Source organism: Littorina saxatilis, linkage group LG7, assembly GCF_037325665.1.
Source record: "Littorina saxatilis isolate snail1 linkage group LG7, US_GU_Lsax_2.0, whole genome shotgun sequence".
Taxonomy (NCBI): domain Eukaryota; kingdom Metazoa; phylum Mollusca; class Gastropoda; order Littorinimorpha; family Littorinidae; genus Littorina; species Littorina saxatilis.
In genome coordinates, this window is record NC_090251.1 from 30,833,869 (window position 1) to 30,853,651 (window position 19,783).

At 41.3% G+C, this 19,783-nt stretch overlaps 1 protein-coding gene across 5 annotated transcripts in view; it reads right to left on the bottom strand.

Moving 5' to 3' along the window:
- Window positions 1-19,783, bottom strand: part of LOC138971160 (protein kinase C and casein kinase substrate in neurons protein 1-like) — a 47,885-nt gene that overhangs the window by 24,058 nt on the left and 4,044 nt on the right. For 4 of the 5 annotated variants that reach the window (XM_070343799.1, XM_070343795.1, XM_070343796.1 and 1 more), the window contains one exon: window positions 1,443-1,773. In XM_070343799.1, the coding sequence (XP_070199900.1) occupies window positions 1,443-1,650 (208 nt within the window). In that variant the 5' untranslated portion in view covers window positions 1,651-1,773. Of the gene's footprint in view, window positions 1-1,442; window positions 1,774-19,191; window positions 19,214-19,783 lie in introns of those variants that run through there. The other variant, XM_070343797.1, reaches the window with a different exon arrangement.

Sequence of the window (19,783 nt, forward strand, 5' to 3'; positions counted from 1 at the left end):
GTCCAAATATTAACCCATCTAGCTCTTTTTCCTTGTTACTCAATCAAACCATTTTAAAAGCAACACAGTTGATCTGAAACACATCTTGCAATGAGTGCGCGCGTGTGTGTGTGCGTGCGAGTGTGTGTTTGTGCATGCGTGATCTCCTGATTTCATGTCTAGAGGACATCTGCCTGAGGCTCTTCACTCAAAACGCCTATTGACAGAACTGAGTCTATCGTAAAAACAGAAAATCAAATAAAGATAAGATAGCGAGTTCTTTTTGATCTCAAATGCGATGAGATATAAGAACAAAAGGGAAATCAAGAACTTTCCTGCATTAATTCTCAATCCCAGCTTGGCCGGGCCTCAAGGTGAACTGCTACGAGTGTTCAATAAAACACACCACTGACGACTTAAGGATCTGAACACCTATGTCAAACCCTTGGCACTAAAACTGAAACACACTGATCCCCTGCCAATTTCAAGGTCTATTTTGCATTTACTGAGTCATCCAGGGTTTCTGTAGTCTTCTCTCCCCAATCATCAACGTACTCTATGATCTAGCTGGGTTTGAAATGGTGCAACTGAATATTTTACCAAATTATTCTGTCATTAGTACATTATTTGGTAATTCCTTCTTCCAAATCTGTTGAACATGATCATTTTTATTACTTCATGATCTCATCGCTGGAAAATTTGAGTTGCTTCCTCCCAGCGGGAAGCTAGCAGCAACAAGAGGTGCGCTATCCAGTTGTGTGCTTGTTTAAACAGGTGTATAAATTAGCCACCTGCACATCTGGCAGAATGAACGAGATAGTGGTGACATGGGTTCCAGACATGAATACCTGTCTGCATGTATACAGTAGACCAGTGTCTAGACCAGTGTCTGCCCCAGCGGGATTCAAACCCGTTGCCTGAGGATTACAAGGCCAGTGCTCTACCAACTGAGCTACATGTACCAGGCCCCCGATATAAATGACAAACAAGGACTTTGGTCAATCGTCTTTTTAGGAAAATTGTCCTCCCTCCCCCCCTCCCCCTGTTTCTTAGACTTCTTTAATACAGTTTTAGCATTAATGTGTATGTGCTGGTGTACAAGTACTTCATCTGTTAATAACGCTTGATAAATTTCCCTGTATCACGTAACAAAACAGGAAAGTAAGAATTTGGGTCCGGTAGGAAGGAAAACACAAGAACAAAACAAAATTAGTGTACACCACTACCCCGATGAATGTCTTCCATTAATTCAGCATTTACTACATGACATATTTGAACAGATTCAAAGTCTAATAATGCCTGCCATAACTGACTTTTAACAAATAAAAGCAGGAATAACAAAGGACTCCTACCTATGTATAACCAGTGACTTCAAGGCCTGTATTTTGCAGCAAAGAAGGTGTATGGTGAGGGGGTTGGGGTGGGGAAGGGGTAGGGGCAGAAATCACTCGGACTCAACTCACCTTTATCAAGAAATTCATTCCATTTCTTCGACCATGCAGACAACATGGAAGCGTATTTCTTCTCAATTTCAGAGCGACTCTCGATCAGCTGACGAAGATGATCGCACAGTTTGTATCCATTGTCACAGCGTTTGACAGTGCGCATGTACTTCCCCACCTCCCAAAAACTGTCGCTGCTGCCTTGCATGATATCATCGTTGACAGACATGTTGGCTGTTGGTTTCTGTGACCTCTGGTGCACAGCACTCGAGAGTATCAGGAGCGTTATGGGGTCAAACCGCTGTTCACAGTGACAGCACTTCCGATGTTATTTTCACGCTTTTGATGTTATCTGCAATCAGACAAGGAAACCATCAATAGTGTGTCAATAACGATCAATTGGATTGCTTGTGAGTAAATTACAAAATAAAAACACAAAAATGAAACCTGGACACACCAGAACAGTTGACTCAATACACGAATAACAGAAATGATCTTTTTCAGTTGGTTAAAATGTTATCTGTGCATTAAAGGTCCTGAACTTGTCAAATCCAGGTGCACGGAGCCCCTGGGGCTTTTAGTCATACCTCAGGCAGCTATCCGTTAGAAGAACTACCAAGTTTCATTGACTTGCACCCAAAGAGTCAAGAACTGCGATTTTTTTACGAATTAATTTCGTACTCGGACTCGGCTGGTCTTGGCCTATTTTTGGATCTAAATTTAGATCAGGTAGATCACCACATCATGCACAAAAAGACACGTCACTAGCAAACTATGTCAGACATCATCATGAGTTTCTGTAAAACAAAATGGAGGCCGGAATCACTCAGTTGAATCGAACTCAGACCAAACACCACATAATAACTAGGTTCATTTATGCACTCGCGTGAACAAGAAACTGTCGAGCTTCACAGATGTCGTCACTGGGTAGTTTTGGGTTTGTTTCACTACCATAGGAGGATTTTTGAACTGTAAATGCACTCAGCTGCAACAAAAACGCAAAACGAAGGCTGTGAGCTGCACTGTGCCTTTAAAGTCAACTGTTCAAGTTATCCAGTTTTCATTGTTTCTGATTTATCAGCAGTCTGGTTAAATTGCCTGTTTGACTTTCTGAATGAAATCTCTCCTCCCCCTCCAGTGTGTGACTCTCTTTGTCCGCACATGTGTAACAAGGGCAAAGTGAGACCCTTCTTACAATCATCCTTTGAAGAAGGAGCATAAGTCATTTGTCAGGTCACCTGCAAACAGTATGTCTGTCACAGCCAGAAAATCCTCCACACATACAAGTCTATAACACAGTGCATAGCTGCCAACCTTCTGAAGTCAAAATCCAGGAGCCAGCCCGGGGGACCGTTTAGTCGTGAATATGAGCAGGGAGAAGTTGTAATATTCAGGAGATTCCTGGAAAATCCGGGAGGGTTGGCAGCTATGACAGTGATTTTTTTAACTCTTAAATCGGAACAAACTGTACCACAAGGAAACCACCATCCAAATGCAAGGAAACTTCACATTTCTACAGGGAAGCTTTCTTTTCCAAACGGAAACTCTACAGTTACATGGAGTATTATACATGTATTTATACATAATGCATTACAGTTTTCAAAGAGAAGGAAATGTCAAAGTCCAGTGGTCGCAGTTAACTTGGAGGTACACACATGCTGTGAAGGTCAAGTGTTATTGACCTTAAAATATAACAATGTCATTCAGAACATAAAGCCATTGTTCTGTACATCTACTTCTAAAAACCCCAAAACACATAACACTAACAGCAAACTCATGCACCCATCTGCAGTTTTGCTAAATGTCAGAATTTTGCATGCCTATACACGCAGCAATTGCTTTTTCCAACAATCGCACAGTAGTTTCGGGTTGAGATTTAAGGATAAATGTGAAGAGAAATATCAAGATAAATCTAATCATTTATAAAACATGCAGTTTTAATCTCTGACTCAGATCCAATCTGACAGTCCCTCTTCAAAAGTGTTAGATAAATGTTATCTCTGTGACAGTAACAAGCTGACACAAAAGCATGTGTCACTGTGTCTTGTTCATCTGTTTCCAAACCATCAGTGATTTTCCCTGCAGCATACCAGCACTTTCCCTGGGCATGTCAACTATTACAGTAATTACTGGGTGTTGACATTCAAGAGAACTCTCCCCTTGGCCATTTTACTGCTGACTAATCACACACTCACTGCATGGTTGTCCCACCATACTTGCACAGTCAGCCCCATCTACCCCCTTCACTGACCCACCCCCTCCTCATTCTTCATCTTCAGCAGTACTGAATCTCCTTCCATCTCTATTCATTTGTTCTTAACCTTCATACCAAATGCCACCAAAACACTCTGTCCTACAGCTACTGTTAGTTGAAACACTGATTGTCGAACAGGTCCCCCATATTTCTTTCCAGATATCAACTTTATCTACAAGTATATCTATGTATCACAAAATCACCCCAAGTACAACGTTTCTTTAATTTCAACCACACAATTCATGACCCCCCCCCCCCCCCTCCCTTTTTTATCCACAATTGCCAGTGACAGCCCTTACGTTCCACTCTCCCGTCATGTGAGATCTGTCCCCTCCTATCGTTTAGATGAAAATCACTGATCCCCAAAGCAAGCATTCTCAGCGGCCTCCGGTCATAGGGCAAATGAGCCTGTGCCAGCTTCATAAAGCCAGAGGGATTCACAGAGATGCGCGAAGAAGGGAGCAGAGGAAAAGAAGCCAAGAAACAAAATCTTAAAATCTTCCCATGTCCCCAGCCCGAAAAAAGCACCCGACCCCCCAACCCCCGCCCCGATATTAGCTTGGGATGCTGACAGCTGAATAGATGAATATTGCTATTTCATATGTTACGTGGATTTCCATTGGTCAATTGGGCAAAACTGAGCTCAGTGCAAAAGTGATATCGACGACATTTCCGTCGATATCAGTTTTGATATCGACGACCTCTTTATTGCTTCCCCACTTCAAAAACAAAAACACCTACATTTAAAAACAAACAAATATATATATGAAAATGTAATTATCCCAGAATTTAGTTGAGCAAGTGACTAAAGACTTTTTGAAAGGAAAGACATTTTAAAATACTGAAAAGTACAAGAAAAGAGTGAACAAAAAGAAATAATAATCAGAGGGAGGAATATGGAACAGCCAAAACTGAGACAAATACTTTTGTAATTTCTTTACAGAAAATACAAAATGTCCAGAGAATTAGCAATATATCTAACATTGACTGACTGTGTGATGATATCTTCTGCCATTGGTCTGTTTCGACAGTGATATCAAAATCTCGACCTCCGGTCTCGATTTTGATATCACTGTCTCAACAGACCATAGCAGAAGATATCATCACACAGTCCGTCAATATTGGGTACTATCACATAGCCTGCTTTTCTTACTCTTCTTGGAGAATAGGAGAGAGAGAGAGAAAAAGAGATAGACTCAGAGACAGAGAGAGAGAGAGAGAAAGAGAGAAAGAGAGATAGACTCAGACTGAGAGAGAGATAGAGAGAGGGGAGAGAGAGAGGGGGAGGGAGATAGGGAGAGGGGGGGGAGAGAGAGAGAGAGAGAGAGGGAGAGAGAGAGGGAGAGAGAGAGAGAAAGAGAGAGAGAGAGAGAGAGAGAGAGAGAGAGAGAGAGAGAGAGAGAGAGAGAGAGAGAGAGAGAGAGAGAGAGAGAGAGAGAGACACATACACACTCACTCACGCACATAGAGCTGTGATTATTTCAGCTGTGAAAGGCACTGAAGATGTTCAGGTGGGAGGGAGGGACAGAAAGAGGTCTAATTTCACGCAGTCTGTTCACACGTGTGTCACACATCAATTATTTTCTTATGACAAATGACGTACATGTTCCTACACTTGAAAGGATGGCTGTAAAAAGATTCTGTCTTTGCACTTGTCACACATGTGCTGACAAGGTGAGACACACGCTGGAAGGGGAGGAGAAAGACGAAACAAACAAAATGTCACAGATGGTTGAAATGCAGGTGGGCGGGCAAGGTGCTCTTTTAATGTTGCCTTTTAACGCCTCTCCAACAACAGGCAAGGCGGAGAAGGTAATGTTTTTCTGTTTGTACCCTGACATTTCTGTCACGAATAAATAATGAAAGAAATACTTTTTTTTTATATCATTAAAGATGCGGAATAAGAGGAGAAACAAAACAAAAAAAGATTTGTTTTCTTCTTAAACAAACGCGTTTTGTAGAAGTTTGTGGAAAAGGCTACTCACAGTTGTTAGTGTTATAATACCTATACAAAGATTTAAAAAAAATGTACATGGGTACTTCACATACGTTTTTGGTGTCACTGGAGAACTGCCAGTAACAGTCAAACTCAAGGGTATTATAAACTTCCTGGCACATACCCATGTGACTGACAAAGGGGAAGTATTGAGAAGCTAATCATCGTAGACCAATTTCCTATAAAACAAAACACAATAGATATATAAACAACAGCCTTGAAGTTTACAAACAGTCTACCTTAAAGATGACACAATATCACACTGACAATAGTGTTTCTTGGGCTTGAATCTAAACAATGACAGTATTCTCTCTCCCTCATCCCTGTCCGTTTGCACACACACGCTGTGTGTATGTGACGTTCTCTATTTGTGCATTGAGCTGGAGAAAGATGGGAGACAGAGAGTCAGAAGCACAGACGGTGAAAGAGGCATAGCATAGCCATACACTGTGAAATTCAAACAGATTCACATCCATATTGAGTCCAGGGACACCCTTTCCCCCAGTAATTCATAATGGGATGATCCGCTGTCAAGCCTATCAGCTACTGATAAGCTAATGAGCGACCTAACTGAGACAGGCAACAACTGGGCAACACATTCCACACTGACCTCATTGCTTCACTATCATGTCACAATGATAGCAGCACATCCCAGCACTATGAATCAACCAGCTAGCACAATATAACAAGTGTAATGCTGTACACTTACAATCCACTTTGACACCTTCAATACTTCAAAATCTTGCCTGGAGTCAATGTAAATAGACATGATCGAAAACAGAATCATCCCATTCAAAACGCACAGATAACCTGATGTTCAAGTGTACTACCATATAGGTTGACCCACAGGTCTTCTCACACGAACTTTCAGTAACGTGAGAAACTCTATCCCCTTGAACCACGAGTTAATATTGGCACATAACTCGTATTTCACTTTGAGAAGCTCTACTTCTCCTGCATCAGGTCACACTGGCGACCACACAGGCACACACTACACTGATACACAGTAAGTGTGTAGAACCTAATTCCTACCACAAAATATACTTGTTAAACAAACAGCTGAACGCTGAACATCTTCACCGGGTCAGAAAAATAGGACCATCTCAGCTTTACCGTATATTTTTCATGCATACACCATGGCCACTTCACTTCTACACATTGGCTCCTATGCTGTATTGACTTCTCTACGTGCCCTTCTATTCTGCATTGAAACCCGCCATGAATACACTTGCTCTTCATAGCTGAAACTTTCTGCATTTCAATGTTGTGCAACCTTCCACAACAAGTATTTAAAGGTCTGCCTTTTTTTAAATGCTACCAAGGTACGCGCGGCCAGGCAAAGCATTAAGCATAAACAAACGGCAGAGTTGCACTGCAGGCACATATTTTAGCAGACAGGTAACAAATCTTTCCTGTTAATAAGGATTTGAGTGGTAAAACGCTCTGAGAGAGAGAGAGAGAAAATGAGAGAGAAAGTGAGAGAGAGTACATGTAGAGAAAGAAAGAGAGAGAGAGAGTACATGTAGAGAAAGAGAAAGCGAGAGAGAGAGAGTACATGTGCGTGCATGTGTGTGTGTGTGTGTGTGTGTGTGTGCGTGCGTGGTGTGTGCATGCGTGCGTGTGTGTGTGTGTGCGCATAACATCAATCAATGTATGTGAGTTGTTCTTTGCTACTGGTCACAAGTGGGGGTCAGCTCACACGGACGCATTTTTCAATACAGTCTAGGGGAGAAACTGGTCACAAAGCACCCAGTACATGCCAGAGAGATAGGAGAATCGGCACAATCAAAGAAAATACCAAAATCATTCAATAGATATGGAAATATTAAGATTTACTGTGAAAATGCCAGCAAAAATGGCGTCCAAAAACGGGAACGCACACTTGGTGCGTCTTTGAAGACTTACCTCCCGTTCTGTGTTGTTGATAATAGTCGTGTTTGTGCTGTTGTTGTTGAAATAGTATCTAATAAAACTGATGCAGTTCTTGAAATGTTGCAAATTATTGTTGTCTTTGTGAAATGCGAGAGTTTGTTTGTTTGTTTATTTGTTGCTTAACGTCCAGCCGACTACGCAGAGCCATATCAGGACGAGGAAGGGGGGGATGAAGGGGGCCACTTGTCAAGCGATTCCTGTTTACAAATGCACTAACCCATTACTTGTGTCCCAGCAGGCTTTAGTAAAACTAAATTAATACCTACTGGAAGATTACCAGTTTCCAGTATGTTAAAATAGGCTTAACCTATCTACTGCTGGACTTACATCAGAACACTAACAGATTAAACTATACATGAATCGCGAGACAAGCGGCAAGAGAAGAGATTTTTGGAAAAAATACAGGTGAATGAGCAAGAAGGCAGAAAAAAGAAAAGAATTCATGAAGAAAAAGAGAGCATGACAGGAAAGAGGAACCAATAATCTACCTAACAGCAAACTAGAAAGCTCCTGCGGTTCCAAAAACAGGAGGGGCCTTTAATTTCATAACCGCAGTGCCCCACTGCGGGAAAATGCGAGAGTGTTCTGAGGCGTAATCTGCATACGGCTGATGTCCCACATAGGGTACCCCACTTCGATCAGCGTATCACTCCAAATGAGCTTCATAGCAGAAAAGCAGATACACTACCAACACACTGCATAACAGATCTACAAGTCTGAGCCAGAATCATTGAAATTTACTTTCTGTATAAAATATTGCAATCAAATTTGTTCACGATGTCCCACAAATAACGCAGGTTACCCTCGCCTTCGATTCAAAGTAACTCCAATCTGACTTAATTACAATCGAAACGCAGATGACGAACTGATTCACCACAAATTTGTGGTATTTTACACACAAATTTCAACTGTGTTGTTTCGCGATAAACAGCCATAAACAAACAAATGTGGCGCCGTCACGTCGCCTTGGAAGGAATAACGCAGGTGACCAAGGCTTGTTTCCGATACCTGTCTGATTAAAATCATCGTTTTTTCACGAATGACGGCTCTTTGGCAGATCTGGTGAGTTGGAAACTGTCTATGAATGTTTCATTTAATGTCAAATGCGTACATTCTTGTCGATATTGTTACCTTTGGGCTCATAAATTAAGTCAATCGTCGTGTTGTCCGAAAGTGACTTTTGTCAGCATAGAACTTACTGTGCTTTGATCATTGACTGAGAAGAATCTTCCGATGACACTAGTTCATTTCACTACGCGACTGCAGATCTGCAAGGAAACTTATGGCAGGGGAAATAAGCTTAACTGAAGACGAATAAGCGGAGTAACTGTTCTTCAACGGATTGCTCTGACTGATCTAAATATTAAAAAATTTTAGATCTTGTCGTCTGCTAGTCTGCTAGTAAGTAGTCTTCGGTCGTGTGAAAGTCACATCTATTTCGACTGTGCACATCGATCCGTGTAGTGAAATGTTGATCTTTGATGATTTGGCAACATAACTTCGCTAAATGTGCTTCGAGTGTATCTCTCCGTTAACCGCATTTGAAAACGTCTTTTAACAAGACCATGTTTCGACAGCCCAGACGGGGAGGATCCTCGATAGCTCACAGGGTATATAATGTTTTCCGCCGTTTTTTGAAGAATCCTTTCAAATTTGCTATTCCAAAAGTACCTTATGACACGACTCGAGTGGCAAAGAACATTCTCTGCAATTCCTGTCTCAGTCCGTGCAGCCGTTTCGGGTCCTATCGTCATCATACAAACATACACACAGACACACAAGAACCAGCTTTAAAAGTTAGATTATGTAGGAACCATGTGAACCAGTGATTTTTTCTTATGTACAACAGATACTACAGTATTTCTGCTTTATGAAAAGCAATATTTCAAAAACAAAACTAGAGATTTGAATTTTGACCACTTTTCCCCCTTTCTGTCACCAGTACTGAAGAACAACTCATATATATATTCATGTGCGTGGGCATTTTATAAGGGCAGAAGAATCTGTGAGCTCCCGTAAGAAGTCCTCAAAGTCGACAGAGTGCAGCACAGTTCTCCGTTCCGGTGGTCACCTCGGAACTCAGGTACATGTACCACTGTACATCAATCCCAATCCCGCTAAGTGCCCGCTAAGTGGAAATCGCCTACAGCTTAGCCAGCAAACAGGACACAGATCAATGACACAAACTGGAAGCTCAGTGCACGTTGGAGGAAGTATTAGTCTTCTTTCATACCGCCAGTCAAACTGCTGATAGATTGTCCATCATTACTTAAAGTGAGGGGCAACTATCTGTACCATGAGATTACAACTTTGCATAACATAGTAGTCCCCACCAAGAAAAACATGCAAATGAACAAGGAAAAGACTGCTGCTACAACATGACAACCTATTGCACTCAAAATGTGTCCCAGTGTCTGTCTATCTCAGCTTGCGTGACATGAACTGATACATTAACCAACACGTTGCATACCGCAGGTTGTGAGGCATAAAAATGACCTATTACTATTTCATAAAAAAAATATCTAATTTACAATTACAGACATAACCTGAAGTATCAGACAGTCACCCTTGATGTACATTAGGGGAGGGAGGGTGCTTCTTCTTCTCTCTCTCACTAACCCACACCCACACGGTAACTTATCAAACGGACATCCCAGATTGTGACAGAACATTCCACCCATTTCATTCACGTTCAAGCCTGAGCACAGATTCTGACAAGAAAAATGTTCATTCAAAATGAACAGCGTCGATGCAATGTCCACCAAAGATTTATTTTGGGAAGTGGTTAAGGTTAGGGTCAAAAGTTAATGAATTGCATGTTGTGCTGAATATATAAATTGTTTATTTCAGTCAATGCTTGATTCATAAGTACATTTTTCAGCATGGTGCATCTACAGGAGGGTGCTCCAACAATGATGCATAGTGCCAACATTTAGCGCAAACTTTTCACAACAGTGCATTATTACCACAAAGCGCATACAGCGATTATATAGTAGCAAGTTGCACTAAACATTTGAACAAAATGCATTTTGTTCAAATGTTAACAGCACAGCACCAAGTTTTGCATAAGTGCACAACAGCACTGACCATTTCACAAAAGTGCATAACAGCTGTGACAATTTTACAAAAGTGCATTGACCATTTCAGGCAGATGGCAAACATGCAGATTTCGCTTTTGTCTGTCTTTCTTTGAAAAGTAGGCATGTTCAAGATCGATGAAGTCATGAGCAATTGGGTTAGATGACAGAAAAGATTCAAAAACGTCAGATTCAGTTAGATGACAGAAAAGATTCAAAAACGTCAGATTCAGTGTTTTGGGCACTGTTGAACAGGAACATTCTCTCCTGTTCAACAAATGTGGGTTCAATTCAAAAGCAACATTGTCACAGATAGGCTAGTGTTACATTTCTGTAAAGTTTCAAAAACATCTTCCATGTTTTGGTTACTGTTGATCAGAGGCATATTTTCCTGTTCAAAAAAGTCTGACACAAATTGTCGTAGTTGTGGGTTAAGGTTCGATCTATACTGTCCTTCAAACGAGTCGTAGAACCGTCATTGTCACAGATAGTGTTACATTTCTGTTTTACATTCAAACGAGTCGTAGAAGTAGTAGTACATTTGCGTTTGGTTGTTTTTTCTTTTAGATTCCTGTCACTCATACTAGCAGTATTGATTGAGGTACATAAATCTGTTGATGTACAGGGATGACTCGTTTGTAATGAATCCTTGTTTCCTCCACATTGAGTTTGCATTGCAGTTGGACAGAAATGAACAGGTGTTAATTGATAAACACATTGATAATGGCTTTTGAGAAAATCAATCAATTCTGCAAAGGAATTAACTTGATGACATCAAAACTGCAGCGCCATTTGAAGAATGGTTACCATTTCTGTTTCTTTGATGGGAATCAAACAAATAAAAACATTGACTATCCAAGTTACCATGAATGGCAATAGTTGACTCCTGAAAAGTAGCAAGGATATAATTTGAGACGATAAACTTGACGCCTGATGCAATCCCTCCTCAAGGTCAGTCAACTCAAAACCTTCATCATTCGCAACATCAGTAGGCAACACAGCGGGATTCGTATGTCCAGAAATCATGTCGAAAAAATATTACATTTCAAAAGCATGTCCAACCACAGTTGTTGGCAAGTGTTCGTGTCCGAAGTAGCCTTCAGTGTGTGTATATGTATTCATGTGACAGAGAACGTGACCTCATTGTTCAATCCTCTCTCTCTCTTCTTTCTCATTCGAACGCACACACGCAAGAACGTAGCCTACGCACGCATGCACGCGCACGCACACACACACACACACACCCCGCTGACGCACACGGCAAACCGGCCACGCACACACACACTGACTGTCGGCAAGCATCTCTTTTTGTTTTCTTTACCTTTGTTTATTGTGTTTTCGATATTTGTGTTTATTTTTTGCTTGACTTATCTGTTTTATTTTAATGTTTGCTATCCACATCGTGTGATAAATGTTTCTTCTCAGTCTCCGAGTCAGTTTAGTTTCTGCACGCCGCTTTGGTACTCCTTGTTTTTCTAACTGGTGTATTGTGCGCGACTGATTTGCGGATTTATTTTTATTCCTTTCATATGCAGTTGAAGTGTTGTGGGTGTTATTGTCTGTATATGCTATGTTGCGTCTGTGTATGCCTACAAGAATTTTGGGTGTAATGTGCCTGTGGTCTGCTCGCAGTCGAGCACAAAAAACATGGCGGCGCCCTGTGGCAAATTCGTGGAAAGTCTTCCCGACCGCAGATACCAGCGTCGTCCGCGACGCTGGAATAAGAGATACACAGCCTGAACAAGGCAACTGCAGCACTTGCTTGACAAGGGACGGGGACATTCCCCTATTCACATTGTCACACAACAACGAGTGGCATACCTAAGATATCATCTTACTTAGAAAACACTCACTTGGTTATCTCTCTTTTGTCAAAGTACACCATGCTAGGTCAATGGCTGGCTATAAATGAATAGCTGATACTATCAAGAAACTCTTGTCCACTGAAACTACAGACGTAATTCCAGTTATATATGTCGATCAGCACAATTAAAATACACACTTGAAGTTCAGTGATAATGATATGCATACGAAATTTCCGGTTCACCACTCAAGTAGCAGGCATGCAGAAACGACTCAAACACACAATTCACTGTCACTATTCCAGTGTATCAAGTGGAAAACAGAAGGCAACACAATAGTCACAGTAAAAGTAGTTATTTGTATTTTTTTCTTTACCTGACAAGACCCTGGAAAACACGAGCAGCTGTTGGCTTTTCAGCAACAGTTGTGCAAATTGTCATGCAACATTCTGTAATTCAGCTACTATGACACACCCAGAACGCGACCCCCTTTACTGCCAGTATGCACTGACCACACAACGATGTCAAACAATAAATCCACGCCAGTGCCGAGTCGACAAAAAGTCATGATACTCAGCTACCTGACACCACACTGTCACCCATGAGGCAAGACGTACGAGGCAGGAGGGGGAGTACCAGTAGAGAGGAGACGGGAGGAGAGAAGAGGGAGGGGGGGGGGGGGGGGGGTGCGGGGAGGGATGGTGACCCCCACAATACCTGGCATTCTTCTCTCCTTCAGTGAGCCCCAACAATGGGGGCTTCTTACCGCGACACTCCCCCAACCCCCTGCTACACACTGTTACAAACATTCCTTACTATACCTGGCGCGGGTTATGTTTTGGGTCACAGGTAGACCCTAAGGTAACGCAGAATACACACACCTGAAGCTAATCCATGCCCGGAATACTAATTGTTTGTTTAACAGTGTTACTTTCATCAAAAGGGGAAACAATATATGACTAAACAAGACCAACAGGGATTTTTCAATGAGATTTAAAAAGAACAAGGCATGAAAATCAGGGCGTTGGCAAAAATCACAACAGGTATCAAGACCTGATATTTTCTAAACAACATTGTTTCTAAGAATTAGATGAAGCTGCAACTGCCATGTTTTGATCAGATTTTACCCCTGAGAATGACTGACCCCGACAAAGACTAACTGTTGTCTAATGGGCATGCATACTGGAATATGTCACTCCCCAGACCAAACTCTTTTTAGACAATTTCAAACCCACATCACAGTTTAAGTGATCTTCACCTGCAAACAAGATCAGTTCCTCTCCCCACCCTGACCTTAATTCTAAATCGCATTAAGAGTCAGCAGACTTGAAAGCCTTTTAGTTTAATTCTACCCCCCAAGTCGCGTAAGGCGAAAATACAATATTTAGTCAAGTAGCTGTCGAACTCACAGAATGAAACTGAACACAATGCCATTTTTCAGCAAGACCGTATACTCGTAGCATCGTCAGTCCACCGCTCATGGCAAAGGCAGTGAAATTGACAAGAAGAGCGGGGTAGTAGTTGCGCTAAGAAGGATAGCACGCTTTTCTGTACCTCTCTTTGTTTTAACTTTCTGAGCGTGTTTTTAATCCAAACATATCATATCTATATGTTTTTGAAATCAGGAACCGACAAGGAATAAGATGAAAGTGTTTTTAAATTGATTTGGACAATTTAATTTTGATAATAATTTTTATATATTTAATTTTCAGAGCTTGTTTTTAATCCGAATATAACATATTTATATGTTTTTGGAATCAGCAAATGATGGAGAATAAGATAAACGTAAATTTGGATCGTTTTATAAATTTTTATTTTTTTTTTACAATTTTCAGATTTTTAATGACCAAAGTCATCAATTAATTTTTAAGCCACCAAGCTGAAATGCAATACCGAAGTCCGGGCTTCGTCGAAGATTACTTGACCAAAATTTCAACCAATTTGGTTGAAAAATGAGGGCGTGACAGTGCCGCCTCAACTTTCACGAAAAGCCGGATATGACGTCATCAAAGACATTTATCAAAAAAATGAAAAAAACGTTCGGGGATTTCATACCCAGGAACTCTCATGTCAAATTTCATAAAGATCGGTCCAGTAGTTTAGTCTGAATCGCTCTACACACACACACACACGCACACACGCACACACACACGCACACACACACGCACATACACCACGACCCTCGTTTCGATTCCCCCTCGATGTTAAAATATTTAGTCAAAACTTGACTAAATATAAAAAGAAGAAGAAGAAACAAAATAGCTCTGCAAAGAAGGAGAGTCTGCATTGCTATTGAATGTCATTTTCACCCTTGAAACCAACAGTTTACCAGAGCTGACATTAACACAGCTCCGATGACAAACTTCAAATCACTAGCTTCTACATGCAAAACTACTTCAGTAACAAACAACAAAAAAACTTACAAAAAAACTTCCTGTGCACCAAAAAAAGTGCCGGATAAAGATTGTAGATTTCTGGTAGTGTCCAATAAAAGATGCTCTGACCCAAGGTACAAGCAGGAACAGGCCAGCAGTGTCTGACACAATGATTTCCACCCGAAGGAAGGTAAAGATATATATATATATCAGTTTCCTAAATGTTATGCACTATTAGTCCTGTCTTTGTTGCAATGATAAAATAATACATGTAATTAAAAAAAAATCAGCATTTGTTTTATCTAGCTGTGCAAAGGAAACGGGTTAAGTTATGTTTCAACATGGACAAGGATCTCTTCAGTGACAACCATCCTCGTTCCAGTCTGTTGTACTCATCACAACTGTGCAGGACAGTAGAACCCCAGTTTTAAGACTCTCCCAAGTTAAGACTTCCTTTCTTTTAAGACCTAGTTTTCTGAGATTTTCTCCCATTCACTATTGGCCATATTAATTGATCCCAAATGAGAACTTTGTTTAACAGCTAATTTTTCTCAAATTTAAAAAAAGAAAAGAAATGAGATTCTCTCACAGGAAAATAATATTTCCAAGGATGTTCATTTTTTGGTAATTCTTGTGACACCAGTACACTATGATACATCCCAGCATGGATACCCCCCCCCCCCCCTCCCGCGGGTTAGGGGGAAGAATGGGAAGAATTTACCCGATGCTCCCCAGCATGTCCTAAGAGGCAACTAACGGATTCTGTTTCTCCTTTTACCGTTGTTAAGTGTTTCTTGTATAGAATATAGTCAATTTTTGTAAAGATTTTAGTCAAGCAGTATGTAAGAAATGTTAAGTCCTTTGTACTGGAAACTTGCATTCTCCCAGTAAGGTAATATATTGTACTACGTTGTAAGCCCCTGGAGCAAATTTTTGATTAGTGCTTTTGTGAACAAGAAACAATTGACAAGTGGCTCTATCCCATCTTCCCCCTTTCCCCGTCGTGATATAACCCTTCGTGGTTGAAAACGACGTTAAACACCAAATAAAGAACAAGTCGCGTAAGGCGAAATTACTACATTTAGTCAAGCTGTGGAACTCACAGAATGAAACTGAACGCACTGCATTTTTTCACAATGACCGTAGTCCGCCGCTTGTGCGACGAGGGAAAGGGGGGAGATGGGAAAGGGGGGGGGGGGGGGGGGGGGGAGATGGGATAGAGCCACTTGTTAAGTGTTTCTTGTTCACAAAAGCACTAATCAAAAAATTGCTCCAGGGGCTTGCAACGTAGTACAATATATGACCTTACTGGGAGAATGCAAGTTTCCAGTACAAAGGACTAAACATTTCTTACATACTGCTTGACTAAAATCTTTACAAACATTGACTATATTCTATACAAGAACCACTTAACAAGGGTAAAAGGAGAAACAGAATCCGTTAGTCGCCTCATACGACATGCGGGGTGCAGAGAAATAAGGATGTGGAAAAGAAGACTTTTGGTAAGTGAAATAAAGGTGATGGATCCAGTCAGGTAGAAATAAGACAACAAGAAAAGAATTGGAAAACTGCAGGGAATAGTAGGGAGAGTTTTCTTGGAAGGAAATATAGGTGAAAGGACTGGTAAGGCAGAAATAAGACAAAAGAAGAGAAGAAACAACCGTTAGTCGCCTCTTACGACATGCTGGATAGCATCGGGTAAATTCTTTCTAGTCCCAACCAATATGGGACTCCCCCTAACCCGCGGGGGGTTCCAGTAGTTTGGTCTGAATCGCTCTACACACAGACACACACACGCACAGACAGACACACACACACACACACACACACACACCACGACCCTCGTCTCGATTCCCCCTCTGTGTTAAAACATTTAGTCAAAACTTGACTAAATGTAAAAAAGATGGATTACACAATCCGTTCAATGCGACTTGACAACCGCTCTCCTTCCTCCCTTACACTTCAAATGCCTATAATGACAGACAACCACTGTCACTGGCTGTAAATCACCCAGGCAACTCACAAGTAAAGAACAGACTGTGCTTGACTAATCACCAAGGTGTGGAAATACCCTACATAAGACTGTATATATAACCACTCTTTTCCTTGTACAGATGAAATCTCCAGGAAGCGGGTTTCTAAACTCAGACCCAGTCCGTCCTTTTCCAAGCTAGTCTTCCTGTAAACGTATAGTTATGTTAAGTTAAGTCACCTAGGTCGCTCAGAGTTCACAGTCACTGGCCAAGTACTTATCCTTTGGACAGTCCATTGTCATGTCCTAGGGTGTGTGTCAACTGGTATACATGTATTCATAGCCGCTCGTAAAACACTGACATTTTAGTACAGTACAGGGAGTCTATCGGCCAGACGACTTCACAACTACTGACCATATGCCTTTTGTCTGGCCACTGGATTGTCATGTCTGTACTCCTGTCTTTGCATTGTGTGTCAACTGATTTATTCACAGAAAGTCGTAAAACAGACAAAAACTGAAAATACAGCGAGTCTATCAATCGGAGTTCACAACTACTGGCCATATGCTTATGCCCTGGACATTAGAAGGGTACAGGCCATCAGCTACACTAGTACAGTAAGCCTATGGCTCGAGCTCACAACTTCTGGCCATGTTAGTTATAGTAATATGTTTATTATTATTCTCTGGACACTAGATTGTCAGTATCCTTCCCGTATGGTAATTTTGGCGACAGTAATTATTTACAGGACATCATGAGTCAGGCCATATGTTACATTGCATAATTATGCCATCCCTAAGTCCTAACTCGTTGACTTAACTGCCTAAATGTATGACACTCGCAGTCTCTGCCACAGTAACATACATCAGAGCCACGTACATTGTGCATTCTTTCTTTATTTGGTGTTTAACGTCGTTTTCAACCACGAAGGTTATATCGCGACGGGGAAAATGTGATAGAGCCACTTGTTAATTGTTTCTTGTTCACAAAAGCACTAATCAAAAAATTGCTCCAGGGGCTTGCAACGTAGTACAATAGATGACCTTTCTGGGAGAATGCAAGTTTCCAGTACAAAGGACTTAACATTTCTTACATACTGCTTGACTAAAATCTTTACAAACATTGACTATATTCTATACAAGAAACACTTAACAAGGGTAAAAGGAGAAACAGAATCCGTTAGTCGCCTCTTACGACATGCTGGGGAGCATCGGGTAAATTCTTCCCCCTAACCCGCGGGGGGACGTACATTGTGCATAGCATTCTATCATGACACAGAGAAGTCAGTTAGCACAACACACACCATGTCACTGGAAACAGCTTTCCAGCAAAACAAATCTGAGATGCCGACGTTGTCTTGGCCAGTATGGACAATCCAAAGCAGATGACCAGTTGATCAGCCTCCAGACTTCACTCACACAATGACAGTTCTGTACACGGCACGCAATCTTCAGCCATCAAACACGTTCTGGTTACCATGGCATTCGACTAATCTCTGCTTAATCACTTAAACAGCTTATATACCGACCTACTGGTACTTCGACAGCAAGGGAAATTAGCCGCCCAACGTATTTTATGATTGAACCCCACTGAACTCGAAATGTAGTTCGAAAGCTGCATTTGCCCCAAAGAAGCATCAAGAGGCTCCACGCCAGCAAGAAAAGTATCTTCCACTTGGCAGTATTGGAAATCAATACAAGCTCGAAATCACTTTGGCACCCTTCCTCTTTTTGGCAGGTCTTTGGGTTCCCGAGACTGAGGATTGGGAGTTCTGGGGGAGAATTTAAAAGCCAAGATGAAGTGCGCCGTGGTACGCAGGGAATGCCTGTGGAAGACTGGCCCAAACACCCGTCTTTTTCTTCATTCTGAACACGAAAAGCACAGATGGCAGCTACAGTAATAACCATTGGCATACCATCTAACACATACAGCACAAAACGTTGCTTGTTTGCAACAGCCTGGTTTGGGGTCTTTACTTTTGAAGTTACTACTATTTTGACTGCTGATACAGAGGTATTTAAATGTTCCTTCTGTTATTTTCCATCATCAGTTCTTGCAGTTGCATATATATTGCTGGTTAAACCAGGCAAATATAAGCTGGGAAAGTACACATCAAGAATAAACTGTGCACAAGAAGTCATTACATTACATAATCAAAGATTTCTTCTTCTTCTGCGTTCATGGGCTGAAACTCCCTCATACACTGACATGTTTTTTTCACGAGTGGGTTTTTACATGTATGACCGTTTTTACCCTGCCATTTAGGCAACGTTACCCTGATTTTTGGTGATGATCAAAGACTGACCCATCTGTATACATTTATGTTAGGAGACTAAAAGCAAATTTGTCTCAATCACAAACCATTGACTGAACCCATAACCAGTGTACTGCAAGGCTGTTCACTCCTTAGTCTTACCAAAAGGCCGACATTAGAGCTATGCCTGCACACACACAACAGGCACAGTAACTGAGCAAGAATTACAAATCAAACATACACCTCCACCTATACATCCACACACTGCTCTCATGGACCTACCAATCTTTTGTCTAATCTAGGACTAGGAGTGCAGCTCGAACATACATATGCATCATGGTCTAGCTCATTCGTCATTGTGCCAATTGCATTCTCTTGCGCCACAATTTATAGCAATTCATTCGCAATCACTCATCTGAAATAACATAGCAACAAAAACTGACAACTGAGCAGAACAGCCCCGACATGAATACTGGGAATGGCCAAACCTAAACAAATTTACAGGATGATTTTTTTGTTGCTGCTGCATTTACTCTCTACTCAACTCCCTCTGCACACATCAAACTGGCTGAAATCAGGCTTCGTCATATGCATTAGTGCATACCCTAGTGTGCACCAACGCTTTTGCTGTCAGCATGCCCCGTTTGTTCATAAGAAAAAAGGTCTACACCTTTTCATAATGTATGCCAATCTTGAGAG